The 19,424-nt window shown below is 31.7% G+C and overlaps 1 protein-coding gene across 1 annotated transcript; it reads left to right on the forward strand.

Moving 5' to 3' along the window:
* The first annotated feature begins 1,461 nt into the window (after positions 1 to 1,461).
* On the forward strand, positions 1,462 to 18,973 carry LOC124364913. Its single transcript, XM_046820719.1, has 10 exons — positions 1,462 to 1,642; positions 2,747 to 2,800; positions 6,236 to 6,529; positions 8,557 to 8,634; positions 9,048 to 9,389; positions 10,568 to 10,698; positions 12,990 to 13,096; positions 15,753 to 16,024; positions 16,472 to 16,677; positions 18,366 to 18,973. The coding sequence occupies exons 1-10, from the start codon at positions 1,477 to 1,479 to the stop codon at positions 18,549 to 18,551; spliced, it is 1,836 nt and encodes a 611-aa protein (XP_046676675.1). The 5' UTR covers positions 1,462 to 1,476; the 3' UTR covers positions 18,552 to 18,973.
* The last annotated feature ends 451 nt before the right edge of the window (positions 18,974 to 19,424 follow it).

Here is a 19,424-nt window from a genome sequence, read left to right on the forward strand (position 1 = left end):
ATATCGTTCAGGTAGACATTGAAATAACATTTGCAAGAAATGGTGATATCTGATCCTCGTAGTTTTACATGCTACATGTGTATAGTTTAGTTGGTAATCCGTAAATCCAACGTTTACGTCAAAATTTGATATACTGTATTTGCCCCTGTTACACTAAAATACATGCAGATTATATTGTTTAAGTACATATTGAAAAGAAATTTGCGACAAATGGCGAGATACAGTAGTATGCTTGTATATTTACAAGTTATACGTGTACAGTTTGGTAGGTACTCCATAAATAAAAATTTACGTTAAACTTTGATATTCTGTATTTGCACCTGTTACATAAAAACATAGTATATCGTTTATGTAGATATTAAAATAAAATGTACGACCAGTGGTGAGATCGAGCCCTTGTATTTTTACAAGCTACATATGTATGATTCAGTTATTACTCCGTTGCAAACATTTACGACAAACTTTGAGGTAGTGTGTTTCTAATACCAGACAATATTATGTACCGACTATATTGTTCAAGAGTTTGAAAACTAATATCTAAGATAAATATTTGGAAGTCTGTTCTTGCACTTTATTATTGCAATAATACGTACGTAAGTATGTATATTAATAAAGTAGACCTTAAAAATATGATAAAATAAAACTCAAAATATGATGCTCTTCTTGTTACTTACAAAAAACGCGACAAGTATATGTTGTTTACTGCTTATTAATAATATGAAGAAGTATTTACTTCCAATTATTGTGTTTTAAAAACTACGGTTATATATCGTGGACTCTTCCAAAGTAAGTACATAACATTTAAACGAACAAAATAAAACCCTGGTGGTATTTTGGTAGATCTCCACAGATAAGCATTTGTAAGATTGATGTTGAGAACTAATCATACATTTATATATTACATCTTGTGCAATAGTTGTGGTGTAGACCAATATGTACAAATGTATATGACTTGAATTTTCCAATTTTTATTTATAAAATTTAAATGATTAAAAATAATGGTATTGTCTTGTACCAAAACAAATATGATATTTAATGGCTCTAAAAATTAATATATGTATATAAAAAGCAACAATTTTAACCCAGCTATGTTCATTCTTAATAAGTTTAGTAGTAGAAGCACAAAAATATCTCTACATCAAATTGTTTTCTATTGCTGTCATATTTAAGCGCAATCATTGTTCGATGTAATTCACTTTCTACGCCTAATATAAACCTATTAAATTATGCACAGGTTGATAAAAATTATAGCTGTTTAGTTGTATTGTAGTTTTGATGTGACTGATTACATATTAAAACAGATTTTATACCCGATTTAACTTATTTATATTATAGCATACATTCTTTCCGCACTATCATTAATGATAATAGTAATTTAAAGTTAATGTTTTAAGTACACAAAACACTAAATAGGCTGTGCAAAAATATAAATATAATATGTAGGAAAACTTTATTTTTATGTTATAATCACGAAATATGCTTTTGTTTTCAGTTGTATACGTCTGCTTGTTCACAGTACTTTGGGTTATCGTTACCCCAGACTTTGGTGCTTATAGATCGCCTGGATATATTTCCACTGATATTCCTTACAGTGCAGTCGGTTTCTATAATCAATGGAATATAGCTAATTCAATTGATAAAGGTAAATAAGTTTTTTGTAATAATAATGTTACATTACCTAACCTAAAGCCACTTATACTGTATATTAGTTACAGATTGGATGTGCCATTTATAATACTTACATGGCCAGTATTATAACTAAATTGTTTTACTTCTTTAAATTCACTGCTATGGTTCAATGATGACAATAAACTAATTTGATTTAAATTTAGTTTTTTTAGTTTATCTTAAATTACACCTAATCATAAGAGTCTTGTTGCTCATATCTTTAAAAATGGATTTCATCTCATTTAGTACCACTTCAGGAAGAGAATATTTGTGGATGTACTTTCCTTAATTATTTTTGCAGTGTTGAAACTATCAAAACATATAACAGGAACCATAAGCCCTATTTTTTTCCTTTGTATGCCCTTAACATTTTTGAAAATTTTAAATTATAAGAAAAACATGGGAGGGGCGTCAAAAGGTCCAGAAGAATACAAAAGACCAAAATAACAAAGAAAAACTGATAATTTGATACCATACCTTTTGCAAACCCGTAACAATTTAAAATAATCAAGGTTACCTAAGGTAGCTAATAAAAACAAATAATTTTGCACAGTATATACATATTAGTAGATATGAATATGAGGTTCCTAGCGCACTTTTGGAGCCGACCGAAAATCAATGGAAAATCTTGTTTAAGGTACCGAACACGAATTGACATGCAAAATTACGTTAAGTAGAACATAAAACACAACATTCACGTTCATGTTACGTTCTGAACGTAAAATTTGACAACACGAACATAACATTAACGTGATTTTTGCGTTTTATGTTACGTTCTGAACGTAAAATTTGATAACACGAACGTAACATGAACGTGAATGTTGTGTTTTATGTTCTACTTAACGTAATTTTGCATGTCAATTCGTGTTCGGTACCTTAAACAAGATTTTCCATTGATTTTTGGTCGGCTCCAAAGGTGCGCTAGGAACCTCATATTCATATCTACTCATATTGCCAACTTAATCAGTTAAATATTTCTTTTGAATTGCCATTCCTATTAAGTATATTCATTTAAAACCATAACTTAAAATAAGATACATGACTTTGTAGTTTAAAATTATTGTACGTTGTGTTACAGGCAAACCGGTTGAGACATTTAAAGAGACAATTTTCAGGAAACTACTGTCGTATAGTAAGTAGCAATGTTTTTTTTTTGTTCTACATGGCTACTATGGTAACTAACATCAAAGTTTACCGGGTCACATCGCGTCAAACATTGCTTAATGAACTACATTTTTTAATATTTCGGTCTCACTGTAGATAGCTGTATTCAGTCCAAAGATTTAAAAGTGGAATATCCTCCTATAGCTTGTACGTAAATATCCCCAAAGTATCTTTATATCAATTAGGTATCATAAACGAAATATCAATATCATATGGTTCGATACATAAAATAAATAGGGGTTTTTTATTCATCTTATGTTCAATGCATTATTTATCCTTTCAATTACTATCGTATATTTCGCCATTACAAAATTAATTTTAAAATAATTCATAGTTTTATTTTGCTTCGATTTATTAAGAAAATACTACCAATTTTAATATGCTAATTTATGTTCAACTGCTTTCACTTTAAAAATGTTTTGAATTAAATATGAAAGAATTTATCCCCAAAAAAGAATGAAGATGTCAATATGAGTAGTGATTAAGAAATACCCGAAAATATTTTTTTATTTAGTTAAACAGGTTAAAACAAACAACATATGTATCTCTAACGTTATGATTTAATTTGATTTACGAAGCGTATTTCTGTTTGACGGTAAGTTTAATAAAACATAATTATAATCCTTCTACATTACTAGTGGATGTTTTGCAATCAAGATTTTGTTCCAGACAAGGCCTCATTCTCTTTCTATTACATCATTACCTTTTTGTATAGATACAATTTGACAGAAATTTTATGTTATCAGCTTTTAATTTCTTTAGTTTTTTATGTCTTTCTTAATATTATGTACTATTTAGCTCCTTTATTTTGTTACTGACGTCCTAAATCTGTATTGTTTGGTTTCTGATATTTTATATAATTCTCTATTATTCGTTTCTAAATTTTGAAAATGATAGTACAAGAAATGAGTATTTTAGAAAACAAAGTATTTAGTACGTATAAATCCAAGAACGTTTTGAAAAATAGTAGAAAACTAGCTAGAAAATTCTTAAGAAATTTGCAATAATGGGATTGGTTATCTCAGAGTGTGGAGTTGAACCACTAGGGAAAGGATTCATCAAATAGTTTGGTGGATCTCTAGAGGCTTCATGAGAAAGGCTTAGAAGCCTACTTTAGTGTTTTATAACTTGCAATAAAGGTGTAAATTTACTGCACAATGTAACGCGTCTTTAGTGTTCTCTAAATATTGCTTAATTCCAACATTCTGTTACTTGTTAAATCTAAATATATTGACCTGATGGTCCTTCTCCATGAAGAAGAATCTTTCTTCTGACATGGTGGTTTAGCCTCTTGAAGATCTTAGCTAGTAGGTCGTCCCGGATACTAGTGGGTTCCGCCGTGTAACAAGCTCCGGCCTTGTTATAATTACGTATTTATGAAATAAATTGAGTTTCTTTGTAAAAATCTATCAATTATATTTTATATAGTGGCGACATTGTAGTAACTATTTTAGGCCATTGTGAAGTAATAATAAATTTAATAGTCTTTTTTTGGAAACACTTATAATGTAATATGATGGAGCCCTATATTGTTTTAAATCGGAAATATACACATATCAATATAGTTCTTTATCTTTGCTAGTGCCATTAGTATTATTTCATTAAAGGTACATGTAAACCTGATACAATACTCTTCATGCCTTTTATTTATAATATCTGTTCTATACACCATACAATTTCGTTAGTCTAGTCTAGGTATTATACAGATTGAAATACAGATAATCAATGTAATATGTATGTAAAAATAGACCCACTGCCCTCTCATGAGTTTCTGCCATAAAAATCTCTATTTATTTTTGGTGCATTGCTTTTTGATTCCATTAGTAACGGGCTTGCTGCGCTCGTTTGTTTCCTCAAATTGCAGTCAACCAGGGAATGGTTCGGCGAATCATATTAGTTTTCGGTCACCAATTTTTGTTCCCTGAGCCTCAATAAATGCAATGTCTTATATTATCAAAAGTTTTGAGTACACAAAATATATACTAATTGGTTAGACATTTTTGCTGCCTAAAATACGTAGTAAAACTGATTTCACAATTATTTTCTGCAATCAACGATGAATTATATTTTATTCATAAAGTTTGAAAATACCGTTTTAAGATAAGTAGTAATTCAAAACAAAAATATGATTATGTGCATTCTCAAACAGTAAAAATAAACATGACAAAATTACCTAAATTTGTTCTCTATGTATTACTTAGTTGAGTATCAAACCTAAAATAATCAAACATACAATCATTAAAACATCCAAACATTACTCTGCACAAACTGTTGGATTTATAACATAAGGAATTGTTAAGATTATTCTTTATTATATAGTGTATAGAAACAATATTTATATATTTTTAATAACTGTAGTGTAATAAAGTAGTGTTAAAGATTAATAGAAGCTTCAAGGTCATCAGTGCCATATGTTTATATAAAATCATACGACTCGATTCAAGTTTGACCTTGAGGATTCTATTGATCTGAACACTGTTATGACAAACATACGAAGCAGTTACATTTTGAAATTTAATTTCATATATTAAAATATCAACTATACACGGTTTTACGTATGCATGTATTTGTTTGATACTAAGCACGACAAAAGAAACTAACAGAGCATGCCCTGTCCTAGTGGAAACTCTCTTAGTATTTAATCAAAGAAGAAGGGAATGAATTTCTCTTACGTGATCTTTGAAGCATCTCAAGCTAATACTTACAACGAGTTGGGCCTACCTAAGTGTGAAATATTTATTTACCGTAAAACTTTCCCAAGATATTTCTCAATTGTACTAAAGCTATTTTTGGGTTCATTGTATTATTGTCCGGGGGATCATTTCAGTTAATTCTGCAGTCCGGTACTAAAACTGCACCAGGTAACTTGAACTGTTACCGTTTATATATTTACTGTAGCACAATACGCATCATTGCAAGCCTGACCGTTTGGACAGTTACTGTAACCCCCCCCCCCCACAACAGCCATACTGCGTACCATATTTTCATACCGGCTGATTCTCAGTATGAGGCGATAGGATGAAGTTTTGTTTCGCTTTGGTTGTTTACGCTTATTTTGTTATTCGGCCTCCAATTATTCTAATTATTCTAATCCTAAGGTAAAGGATTTAAGAATTTAGATTAGAATTCAGATTTAGTAGTAGCGGCTGCTTGATTGTTGAATTCAATCGATTATTGCACCATTAGTTACAGCTGGAAACACCGCGCTTGCACTGATGTCTCGTACTATAGCAGCTACCCGTCATATAGTACACTACGAGTAATCATTTTTCCGTGCCTCAATTGGTTGCGTATTCCTTTAACAGTACATCCAAAGATACGACTATGAGTAATCATATACCCGTTTACAATAAATTTATGTATAGATCATGCTAGATATAGGATTGATGTCTCTTTATTAAAGCCAGGGATTGTGGCCTCTTGGAGGATGATGTTGGCGAAGGGTTGGTTAAGTACGCTCACGCAATATGCACCAACTCCTGCTTACCAGAATACCGACTTCATTTTGGACTCTCCGCCGCTTATCTGCCATGTCAAGACATATATGGCATCAACTTCGGCGTCTGTTGCCTCGCCCACAAGACGACATCCTTCTCCGCCAATTTCAAGGATGAAGAAAGATTCTGGGACTACGAACCGTCTGATTTTCACTTCTACGATGGAGTGATTATGTCACATCTTAACTGGAACAGAATGCGTACGTGATTTCTCAAGAACTGAGTATGAAATAAGTTTTTAAAAAGATGCTTTTTATTTAGTTGCTAGATACACCTATCTTAACATTAAGGTTTAGGTTTATGTATTTATTTCACACTATTATTTTTATATTTTATAAGGGCGTTTCAAAAATAACTTCTTAATATTAGGTATATGTTTAATGGGGATTATATCGGAAAATTATGTCAATGAGTACAATATTATAAAAGAGATTGCTTAACTTTTTTCGAACTTAGTAGACTTCATTTTGGCATCCATATGTGCTTCAACCTGCCAATTTTATTTTTAAAACGCTACTCGTTTCTTTGAAAGAATTTAGCCAAAGAAGGGTTGCTTTTGCTGCAGTTGTTACAGCACCACTGTTATAACTGACTCAGTTTACAGTAGCCAAATAGCATACTGCGCTTTCTGATGCGGAGTAAAATTGTTCCTTTGTTGCACTGCACTGCACTGCTTGTAGGCCTGTGTGAACAAAGAGGGGAATTAGCACCGGTGACACTACCGTCTCAAGGGAAAGCAGACTTTCCAACTACAGGGGAGGATTACTTAGAGAGTTGATGAATTAAACACTACAGACTAGAGTAGTGTAGGTTACTTTGTACAGATCTTAGGACACATTAAAACTATGGAGTTCTTTTTCAAACACCATTTGTATAAATATATATTTATGAAAATTGATATATTTTATGTTTAATAATATTTCGATAAAACTGTAACGTGAATTGTTTTAATAATAGCAGATATTTACTTATTATACAGTTGTTAAGAGCAATCTTTAAAAAAAATGTTCTATTATATTTTCAAACAGTGATTTTCTGAATACAATAATGTTTGAGACATCTTCTCATATTAAAATGAAAGCTCTGCCTTTTGACCATGAGTAAAATTTTGTATACTTACATTCTTACTTTTTTATTAATGGTTTATTCAGATAGTTTGCTTTATATTTTATTTATGTTTTATAGTAAAACTATTTTACCTGAATTTCGTCTAATCTTTAATTCCAAGTCGAATATATATATATATATATATATATATATATATATATATATATATATATATATATATAAAATATAAACATTAATTTTTTATAAATTACATTCTATGCATCTAAGCTGATATCATTAAGAAAATGTACAAGGGCAAGTCCGGGATTGATGCCCCACCTAAGGAATTTAGTCTTAAAAATCAACAGGACTTTAAGAGAGTCCTAGAACTTAGTAAATAGCATAAAATTTGTTGGAAATTAATGAAAGCATAAGACAATCAATAAAAAAATTTTTTTAAAAATATTAAGTTTTGTACGATACTGCAATTGGCCATCCCTTCCGCTTGTCCGTGTGAGACATCTCGCCTCTGTGAGAGAGATGTCTCCTTTGTAGAAATTACTTTTGGAAAATAATTTTTAGTATTATTTTTGAAAGGAGAAAATAATCGATATATTATTGACTTTCTTCCTAAGTTTCTAAATTTATATAGAGATTTCAAATACATGGGAATCACCCCCTTACAGTTTTGTAAGGGGCATCTGTCCCAAATTCGTATGGGGCGTCTATCATTTTGACATGGGAGGGATGCCCCAGCAGATGGTCAATCAACAAAGCGGCCAAGAAGACCATTCACTACAGATAAACAGATGATGAACCAATATTACTAAGTACCAGTCTTAAACATAATGAATTGTATTTAAAAAAAATGAAACACAGTACTTATTTGAAAATTAGTTTTAATAGCCAAATATTTAATCTTAAATTAAACATACTTTCACAATCTAGCGTCTAATGTCCAACCGACAGGGTCCTGGTGCTCCTAGTATCATCTAGAATGATACACCAGAACTACGTCAACTGGGGCATCTCACCCGGAATTACTTTATAAATTATATTTTAAATATTTATTTATAAGGTTTAAAGCTAGCTAGAAAACATATTTAAAAAATACATTCAGATATTCCTGTATCATTTTTAATGTATTAGCCATACTAACATGATGATATTTTTTTATCAGTTGAAGATAGACCTGTACAGTCTGCTTTAGATACCCAGAAGTTGAAAAACAGACAATTTCAAATGGAATTATCTCAGGGTGAGTATAATAAACCTTGACTTGAATAAAACAAAAATAAAATGTATCATGATAAAGAGGATACAGAAATTCGTAGTTTTAGATACATGTTTATGCTATGTAGTTTTGAAATAAATTTGCAACCAACGAAAGTTTCATCCGAATCAACATTAAGATTTTGATCGGTCGTAAAGTTTAATCCATTTCAGTGAAAATTGTAGATAATGTCTTATGTGAAGAGAATTTGTAGCTTTTAGTATGCCAGCCATGAGTGACAAATTTTAAGACGCAGGATAGAAACTCTAACATTTTTCAGACCTAATTACATATTTAAAATGTAAATTTTGTGATTTAACATTAGACTTTGCAAAGAGGATTAGGTGTAAGATAATCATGGAAACCAACACAATGTTTTATCAATTTCATGTTTTTAGAGCTTGTATGCGGTCTCTCAGTAAAAAGGCATATATACTCAAATAAACCTTTCTACGTAAACTATACGCGACCTTTCGAAAAACTGTTATTGGTGTTCTTCTGCATGGATCCACGGCTATGCACGATTTCCACGTCCGGGGACTTCAGACCTAACCCCGCCTGGGACAGTTTCTGCCAGAGCAGGCTGCACAAGGGGTCAAGTGCAGGGCAGAGAGCCAAGACCCGGTGTTGCCACCCTGCCAATGCTCAGGCAGGGTACTTCAGTCAACAGTTGTTCGACTGGCGGTTCCCACAACTGCCGTGGTTCCTGCGGTACGCTCCTGGAGTACGCAGCAACTTCAGTTAGTAAATATTACTTAGTGTATACACTTAACTTTCACTTATTGTTCGTTATTACATATAGATATTAAAAAAACTTATTATAATTTAGCCTTTAAGTTAGCCTTAGATTAGAAATATCATACTTTTCCATTCATCTTCTTTTAAAATGTGATCTTTTAGTATATCTCCTACATAAATTACCAGAAACATTATAAGGCCAAGTGAAGTGTCGAATTATGCATTGTTCTTCATAGTGACGGTTTTAAATGACGCAATCATCACAGTTTCATTTACAACCGTCCTGTGGCTAAGTGTGTTTCAAGATTGTTCCAATTGTTTGTTGATAATGCTGTTATTCTATTTCAACAATTGTCAAGAATACGGTCACCTCTAGAAAGAAATAGATTGCCATATGCCAACTCGCCATCCAGGTCTGACTGTGTACCAGATCAGCTCTTTCGCGCATTTCGCAGCCTATTTATGGCTATCCATTAGCCGCAACACTCACATTGCAATATTTGAAAATATATGCATAATAATACAATTATTGTAAATACAAGACCCTTGTTGAACGTACAAAAACTCTCAAACTACCCAACATTAATATGCCACACATAATACAAAACGGGTCCATAGAACAAGAACTAGCACTATAAACATGATATGTCCTTCACATGAAGTATATATCTGTGAAATAATAAATGGAGTTTTAAAGGATATAAAGAGAAGAAAGATTAAGAAGCATAGCATTTTGAGAATGTCTCAGGACACAATTATCTTTTAGAAAATTTGATAGTTATTACCATTCATTGCCCTTTTTTCTACATCACTCTCAGTGCCTCAATACATTAGTTTAGTGACTGAGTTGGGAATTAATTGAATTTAGTAGTCCACTAAATCCAGTGTAACATACTTTATCGATCGAGAAATGTACTTTTACATTGTGCTCATACTTGGACATTTACGAAGAAACATTTTTCAAATGAGTGACAATCTTAAGCATTACTCGACCAATGTTTTCTTGCTCTATAAAACCATGGACATTTGTTACCTCCATTAACGATGATGGACTACCTTGAAAACATATTTAAATTAACAGTTTAATACAAATTTGTGTTTTACAAAATACCTTTTGTTTATAATTACTTATTTTCAACGGAGATTTTCCATCGTTACTGTAAGCAACTTTTCTGTTTAGTGTGTGAAGTATACAACCGATATGTCTGCAAAGGCACCGAAAACACTTGTTTCTTGAATCACGGTATCAACAGAGCTTCAGGCCGCCCAGTCCACATCAAGGCGGCTACTATACGTGAATTTCCTCATATTGTAAGTTCGTAGTAAGCATTAAATATATTAGGGTTATCAATTACGTTTGAATTTATCCAAGTTTAAATTATTTTCATTGATACATCCTTCATTACAATGCATACTAGAAGGACCTTTAGGAGTGCTTCTGGACTGATAGAATTGGTGAAGTTGGTGTTAGGTAGCGCCTCCTATCGAGTTCCTATGTGGAGTGATAGCGGGTTGGATAATATTAGACATGTCAACTTGGAAAAAAGGGGGGGCCATCTCTCATCCACCCTCATCTAGTCAAAGCGAATAGGGAAAGGTCCTCCCTCCAGCCTCATCTAGGAAAAACGGGTAGGAGAAGGTACTCCCTCCAGCCTCATCTAGGAAAAACGGGTAGGGGAATGTATTCCCTCATGTTCACGTTAGCAAGAGCCTTTAACACTAAGGGAGTGCCACCCACACAAACAGCCACCCTCTGCAGTACATTAGATCTATTATTCCACCATTTTACTTGAATATCTCGACATTTGTAGTTAGTGATGTACCGATCCTGGGCATCCATGGAGTTGCCTAGGTGTAAAGTGATGCTGCAATGTAAAGCTAACAACAACAAAAATACCTCCTTGGGAAATCAGCAAAGTCTGGTAGTGAGCACATATTGCTTTATTATATTTAAGTGTATTGTTTATTCTTTGGTTTACATTTTTATTTGCATCTTTTATCACAAAAGTTTATGTATGCCACCGTCCCATTTGTATTGTTTGAAACCTTAGAAATAATATCTAATAAGTGGCTAATTCCCGTTAACTAACGTCTAGAAACGTGCTGCACACTAAAATTGGGAGCGAAATGCCTGCAAACACCAAAGTTTTATTAGATGTCAGTTATACACAAATTACGGTATCCGCTTATTATTAATTGTTCAACACAGATCATATGAAGACAGAAATTGCCGCAATATAACAATAGCCTAACTGATTAAAAATAGGGACATATAACAGAATTTGAAGATACTTTGAAAGATATTAATTGAATACGTACTAAAATTGGTACATTTTATTTAAAATTTATCAAGCAGAAAATTATACTTTTTATAGACCTAGTTAACCGCAGCTTCGTACTCAAGTTTTAAAACAGAAGTCCGTAACCTACTTAGTTCAAAGCACTTATAATTTAATATTATGGCGCACTGTGATATTTTTATATCTTGTAGTTATACATCTAGCTCTTATTATTTAGGTTTTTATGGTTAAGACGAAGTTTAAGAGGTTAAGGGACCGACTCTTATATCAGGTTCGCGTGTATCGGAGCATACGTAGTTAAAATTAATTATATTTCCAAGACCACACATGAGTTGTCCTTGTTGCTCCGATCAAGAACTTATATAAATAGCTCTCTAAACGCTATTTTATGAAAACAATTCGTTTCTTTCGGGCCCTTGCGAATTCTTGCGATCGAAGATACAGTATATATATATATATTTACTACATATTCCTTGTATGAGGAGGAAATCCTTACTAAATTCAAGGTACATTTGAACATAATAATTAATAATAGGTTTTGGATTTCGGAAGTCTTGATGATTTTTGGACTGAGGTCTGCGAAAGAATGGCTCGTCGAAGCATGCTAGTTAGTGTTCATTCTTCTGTGTTTCTTGAGTAACTGTAAAAAATGCCATATCATATCATAATGTAAACGAAGCGAACTAGTTTTAACTACCTTTGTGCAAATATTCAGCGCTAATTAACGTGTGTTTTGTAATAGTTTTCTAATATTAAAAAAATCCAACAAATAAAGTATTTCCAAAGGATCAGATATTTTTAATTTTTCAGAAGCGAAATATGGAAGTAACGTGTCTTTGTTATCTGCATCATTCTAATGACTATGCAATGTGTACTTAATATTTTATAACATTAAAACGTAAAAAAATATTAAATTTTCATAGAAAAATATCAGTTTGAACATCAAAAACACTTTTAAAATGCCAACTGTTTAGTGCTCGATGCATTTGGATTTTGTAACATAAATATTATCTTTTCTTTTTCAAAACTACAAAGTTTCCCTGATTTATGTAATTCTTTCTCTTTATATAAAAGTTCTTTGGACAATGAATGTAAATAAAATAATTAGCTAAATTGGTCCTGACGTTGTCGATTGTACTAATTAGCAACATATTTAGTGATTTATTTTTATTTATAACATATCAGTAATGATAACAAATTTGTTCAAACAGTGTTGTACCACAAAAGTGTCATTCATTCTTCAAATTAATAGTGCACTCCGGTCTATTCTTGTACCCAGTAAATCGTTTTTTTTCTTTCCAGGCCAGACTTGGTGTAATGGCCCGAAATGTGTTGCTGTTTCACTGCCTGGGCAGTCTCATTAGTCGGAGGTTCATCCTGTCGGCATGGACCTGCAGGGACGCTCACGGGTATCACTAGTTGTCTATTATCTAGTTGTATCTGTTTTTCTTAAAGGATCATACAAAAAAAGTTCTAGAGCTTTGCAGCTATATGTACCACTGTGTGTTATAACAGCTAAATTTAGTTAGTGGTAACGGTATTTATAATAATGCCTAAATGGAAAATTTAGAGCATCGACACTCAGTTTAACGCCTGGCAAATTTGTTTGCTTTCCCAAAAGTTCCCAATGGCATGAAATTCTATTACAATATCCAGAAATTTAATTTCATACAAGACCGATTTTACATTTTATTTTATTTTAATTTTTACTTCAAGGGTACCGTATGGTAGGTGAATATGGATATTATTATCAATGTTGAAGTAGGCTATATATTTTATTTAGGGTACCTACTGAAACTAACTTGAATTAGAGCAGTAATAAAACATTAGGATTAAGTAGACACAATGCAACAAGTAGACAACAACGCAGCTCTATCTGTCTCTGTGTGGGTTCTCAATGAACAAGTAAAAAGTTCACTTTGTTATACCGTTGTGTTATTTGTATTGAGTTTTAGAAATATTTTTTTATTATTTTGGAACAGGATGATAGCACTATGTGTGTGTATATGGGTATTGTGTGTTCTAAGATATAATTAGTATCTTACAAGTGCTTTATACATTCGTAATAATAAATAATTTGGAAACTACGCGACTCAAAATGTTCAAAGCTTCTAATAATTGTAGATATTGGCTGTAATTTAATTACTCATTCCACACCAAAACATTGAGAAATCCAATTAAAGTATTGAGTTATGGTCTCAACCTTTTCCAGCTTTTACTTCAAAAAGAAACTAATGGATTAGTGATAGTTTTGTTACAGTCATCTGTTACAGTTCTCTCGTACATGGATAATTTTTATGGCACAAGAATAGGTAAAAAAGAAGCATAAAAATTATTATTGCACTGCATACGTGATTTAGGACCAGGTTGTGGGCTTGGTAAATACGAGTTATTTAAATTCGTACCCTATGTAAACTCAATTCATTCTCACTTCAAGTTTGCCGTAGAAGTTGAAACCCTTAAGTGATTAGCATTTTAATACGGGATTAAGAACCAGAATATGTGAGTACGGAATACAATAAACCAACGGACATCAATACATATATGAATAATAACTATAACCGTTATCTAGTCTAACATTTCGGAAGTATTAAAATCCAATCTTAGTTTTAAGAATCCAATTGCATGTTAAGAATGATTGTTAATTTAGGTATGCTAATAAAATTAAATAGTAAATAAACTGTAATCAAGTCCATTCAATAATAGTTCTCTGAGACCAGTAAGAAACATGAATTCACTGCCAGAAAATCTTTGATTTTTGTTGCTCACTTATGTTGCAAAAAACAAATATTTGAATACCTACAGCTATATTACACAGTTATAAATCCAAATTTACAATAAATTTTATCAAAGCAAAAGTAATTTTATAGTATTAATACTATTACCCAAGGACAAAAAGTCTTATTTTCTGAATAATCAGACAGAAAAACTAACTCCACAAATAAACAGTATCAGATACAAAAGCTAGCTGCATGTGGTAAAGAAGCGATCTTCATAATCCATTCTTCATACTGATAGGGTATGTTTTATCTAATAATTAATCAGTTCCTTACTCTTCTCATCTTTATATGGAGATACGCATTATGGGCTCTGTCGGTTTTTATCAAACCACCGAAGATTATCAGAGGAGCTATTTGTGTTTTTCCTCGTAAATTCGATTAGCTTGTTTATTGTTTTTTTAAAAGCTTGATTATTTTTGGGTGTTAAAGAAAAGAATCATGTTAGAATTTACAGGTAAAAATTTTACTATCTCAAGTGAGTTTTATTGTACGGATGGTAAATAGATATTTTTATTTTGACTAAATACTAGTCTGTATACTGAGGATATTGAACTTATATATTTAATTTTATATATCACTTAACTAATTAATTAATTAACTAACTGTATAAACCAAATGTGGTTAGCATTCTTAACTAATCCTTAGGGTAAGATTAGTTTCAATATAACAATGCTTGTATTTAGATAAACTCTTTACTATTGTCCTAAACCTTTTCCATAATAATTAACATATTTGTTATATTTTGGAAATATGATTTGATTCGATTATTTATAATTTTTATAAAGCCTTTATTAAATACTTTGAATTTTATATAAAAGTTATAATTAGTATTACGAAAAGTTAAGAATAACTTAGTATCCGTTTCTAATGTGTGGAGTATACGAGTATGTAATTTATGTCATGCAATGGCTTAAGTTAATAACACTTGAATTAGGAGTAAAGCACAACATTTATATTGTTTAAGTTAATTGATAAAACATTATGCTTTGTTAGGGCCTACATTTAAAAACTAAAATATTCCCTACTAAGTTTTAGTACAAACCATGATAATTATTTTATAGATTTTGTACATTGAATTATCGAAATAGGTAAGTAAAGATAAATCAGATAGTTTTTAAGTAGTAAGTTAAAATATTCTCTAAATACTCTAGTAAAAATAGTGTTTTGTTTATTTTATTATTTAATCATTTTTTATTTAATTCAATATATCATTATTCCATGGCATGGTAAAGATGCCACGTCAAAACATTTTGTCACACACTTTACACCTATGAATTTATTTCAGCATTACAACTAACATTGTTTTGCTGGGAGATGACGACACCGAGGCGGCTAATTCCAACACGGAACAGATCTACATGATTGGTGAAATTCGCAATCCTGCCTTGGAGAACTTCGACCCTCCTGGTGACCCTCCCTTCTTGTACGAGCCCACACTCTACAAGACGACCAGAGATGTCGTATTCAATGAGTTCGTCAGACCAGCCTGCATCTATTACGACCCCATCAACCGACCGACGGAAGGAACCGTAGCCTACTTTGGAAAGACAAAAGGAGGTGAACCATTTAAAGTAGTTAAACCTTGCAAAAAACACCTTTGAACAAATTGTTCTGTGTAACCTAATCTTCAAGAGATATAAACGATATAACTCAATAAACCTATGTTTTATTAAGCTTATGAAACTTGAATCCGAAATATTTTCTTACGAGTGTTACCACATTACTTTAACTAACTATTTACATCTTGAGCCATATTCGCGCAAGGAACATTAGCTGATTAAGAGGTTTTGAGATTTAAATTTTATTGCCAAGAAAAATTGGTCAACTTTCTCACTATTGAGGTAATTTACCCGTCTTACACTGATTGATTTCATTATAAAACATAATGAGTGTAAGACGTGAGATTTACACCTGTTATGCTGTTTTATGTGTAATAAACTAAAAAATACAAATTATGATCTATGTTTAGACAATCCTAACTAGAAACATATAAACTCTATATAGATGCTCCAGAGGGGAGGTATCTGAGGAAGTCTGTACTACCTATACATGGAGACCTACATGACCCGGAATCATATTACAAGCAATGTAGGGCCAAGCAATTCTACAATGCTCGTCACTTGAACAAAGAATACTTCCACCATGGAGCTTCATTGATACATCAGTTTTGTGCGGGGGACCCGGCTGATCAGACAACTGGACCATGCAAGGTATGTGTTTACATTGAGAGTGAAATTTATTCAGTATGTGATCAGCAACCTTGAACTTAATTCTCATTTTATTCTTTTTAACGTGTATGTATTAACGTTATTTATTTATGCAAAGTAGAATTTTATTTTGAGTCAAATAATCTATGAAGATAATAGTGGTTTCATAAAACTTGAAAGACAATTTTGTGAGAACTATAAAACAATAAACTTACGGATTTTGTTACAATAAAAGGTAAACTAAGGGTGTTTAATTATGTAATATAAACTACGTCTTTTGCCAGTAAAATACTTATATTGAAGAACGTTTATGATAGGTTGTAATAAAAATCTTTCACTTAAAAACATATTATGGACACATTATTATACTGATTGCTTGGTTACAGAATGACAAGTTACTTTATTCCTAGTTATTTAAGGCGTCAAATGAGACATTTAAAAATGTGCGTACATTTACTGTACTAGGAGGTTGAGCAAATTTATTTTGTATTCGTATTTATTGTTTTAAATTTAGAACTTATCACTTATTAAATAAATGTAGACAAATAACATGAAATAAAATACTTAATTTTGTCCTGATTGATGTGTTCTGTGCTGAAATAGGACACATAAGAAAAGTTTTAGTAATACTAATGCATTTACCGCAAGCAAAGTATTAGAGCAATATTGCAGAAGAATTTATTCATAAAATTGATGAAAACTCTTAAAATCCTGCAAGTTACGCATATCAACTGAAATTCACCTTTGAATGATAAACAAAAAATATATATGACGTATTTTTCGTAACATTTATTAATAGCCAGGTAAAAATTTATTTATTACGTAATAACTGCTTCGTAAGTGTTAACAGATAAGTAAACAACACCACGTGCAACCTAACAATCATTTTAATTCTATCACTCATTCCATTCTTGAAATGTCTTACGGTCAGATTGACTGACATACACGATTGGAGTGCCGATTGCCAAACGGTCATTAGACTTTGGGTATGAGTTAGATATAGCGCAGATCCTGTTTGTGACCGTTGCACTTTTTATTAGTACCCTAGACCTTTTACTATATCGGTTCCCCCTTTATTCTTTTCGATAAGATCCTCGCACATACCAGTAGCCCTTAAGGACGGACAGAATAAGGATTAAAAAGGGATCGCCCTTCTCTTAATAAAAGAATTATGTAGGTTTAAAGGATGCTCAGCCAAAGTCCACAATGGGTCTAATTTATGATGATCTAGATATGAAAGTTCATACAAAATTTAAATTCTACAGGTGAAACATTGGTTCTCGATAGATTTGCACTTGATACAGCCACATCATGTTAATATTCGCTAACATTTGGCCAGTTAAGTATCATTTTGCAACTTACGACCCGTAAGTGTAATCGCACGAAATAATTTTTTTATGTTTACTTTGTTACGTTTCTGAAATGTGAAGGATTGCTGTGTTAACAATGTCTTTTATTAATTTACTTGAACCTTCCATCTTGAATGATGTTAAAGGTTTTCGTAAGAATCGTACTGGGTATATGGCAGTATTTTTATTTATGATATAAGAAGAATACAGCACCACAAAAAGTTTCATTTTCTTTATTTTGGTGACAACCGCTATAGAGGAAAAAGTAGTTTTAGTTTTTAGTAGTTGCACTTTTGATTTTCTAGAACATTGTGCATAAACGTAATGTAACGATATTTTCAGTACGATCGTGGAGCACCCATTCAGAGGCTGATGAACACACCTTACTGCTCGTGGAACATCTTGGGAGTGCTGTCTTCTACCCGCTGGAACTGTCTCCAATTACACCCCCTTCGTGTTTCACAACATCTCCTACTTCGTGCGGCTCATAGAGGACATCGTGTGGCCGATTCCTTTCATGAACCCTGAAATCGCTCCATTAAACTGTGGGTTCTCGCGGCCCTCGTACTGGACTCCAACATGGAACTAGTGAACATCTGCGTCTTCATAGAGTATTACGTGGTTCAATTCAAATAGCAATAGCCCTTGTATTATACATATTTGAGTTCCATTTAAATACAATTAATTTAACATTCACTGTGGTAGAAGCAACCCTTACTTGATCTATTTTCAATCTGAACATGTCATTGCAGTTAATGTGTTAAGAAAGCAAATGATATGTTATAAAGATGCTATATTGTGTAACCAGTACTTACAGAACATTATACTGTATATTTCTATATATTACATACATTATAATGCATGTTTTATCTTAACAATGAACAAGAGGTTTCTTAATATAAATGAATAAAACTGCAGTTTAGTTAGAAATATATTATGGATATTTTTCACACATTGACTTCCTTATTAAAAACCAAGAAGTTTCTATGTATTCCCTAAAATGAGATATGTACAATATACTTATGTCCAGGTTACGGAACGAATAAAAAGTGTATAATGAAGGTAGTTATGTCTCTAATGTTGTTTATATTTATAGTTTAAGTCTCATCAGAACATGAATACCAATGTCAACTTACTTTTTTACTTTACCAGTTCAAATTGTCTTAAAAATTATTATCTCTTCAAACAAAACTATATATTTTCACTATTCACAAAATGGGTATTTAATATATTACAGAAAAAATCCTATTTCAACTGTAATTTTACACATTTTTTTAATTACAGGATCTTAAGGTTGCATTGATTTAGTATAAACGTGTATGGTATACAATGTTTTACAATAAAATCTAAAAAATATGTTAATTGTATTATTATCTTATCACGCAATGAATCCAATAAGTT

Source organism: Homalodisca vitripennis, chromosome 6 (assembly GCF_021130785.1).
Source record: "Homalodisca vitripennis isolate AUS2020 chromosome 6, UT_GWSS_2.1, whole genome shotgun sequence".
Classification (NCBI taxonomy): Eukaryota; Metazoa; Arthropoda; class Insecta; order Hemiptera; family Cicadellidae; genus Homalodisca; species Homalodisca vitripennis.

What these genes read in the sequence shown, in the direction of transcription:
- LOC124364913 (XM_046820719.1), top strand. Translation starts at nt 1,477, where the DNA reads ATGCTTTTGTTTTCAGTTGTATACGTCTGCTTGTTCACAGTACTTTGG. An exon ending in TACGTGAATTTCCTCATATT is followed by an intron (nt 10,699 to 12,989) that starts GTAAGTTCGTAG and finishes TTTTCTTTCCAG; the next exon opens with GCCAGACTTGGTGTAATGGC. An exon ending in ACCTGCAGGGACGCTCACGG is followed by an intron (nt 13,097 to 15,752) that starts GTATCACTAGTT and finishes AATTTATTTCAG; the next exon opens with CATTACAACTAACATTGTTT.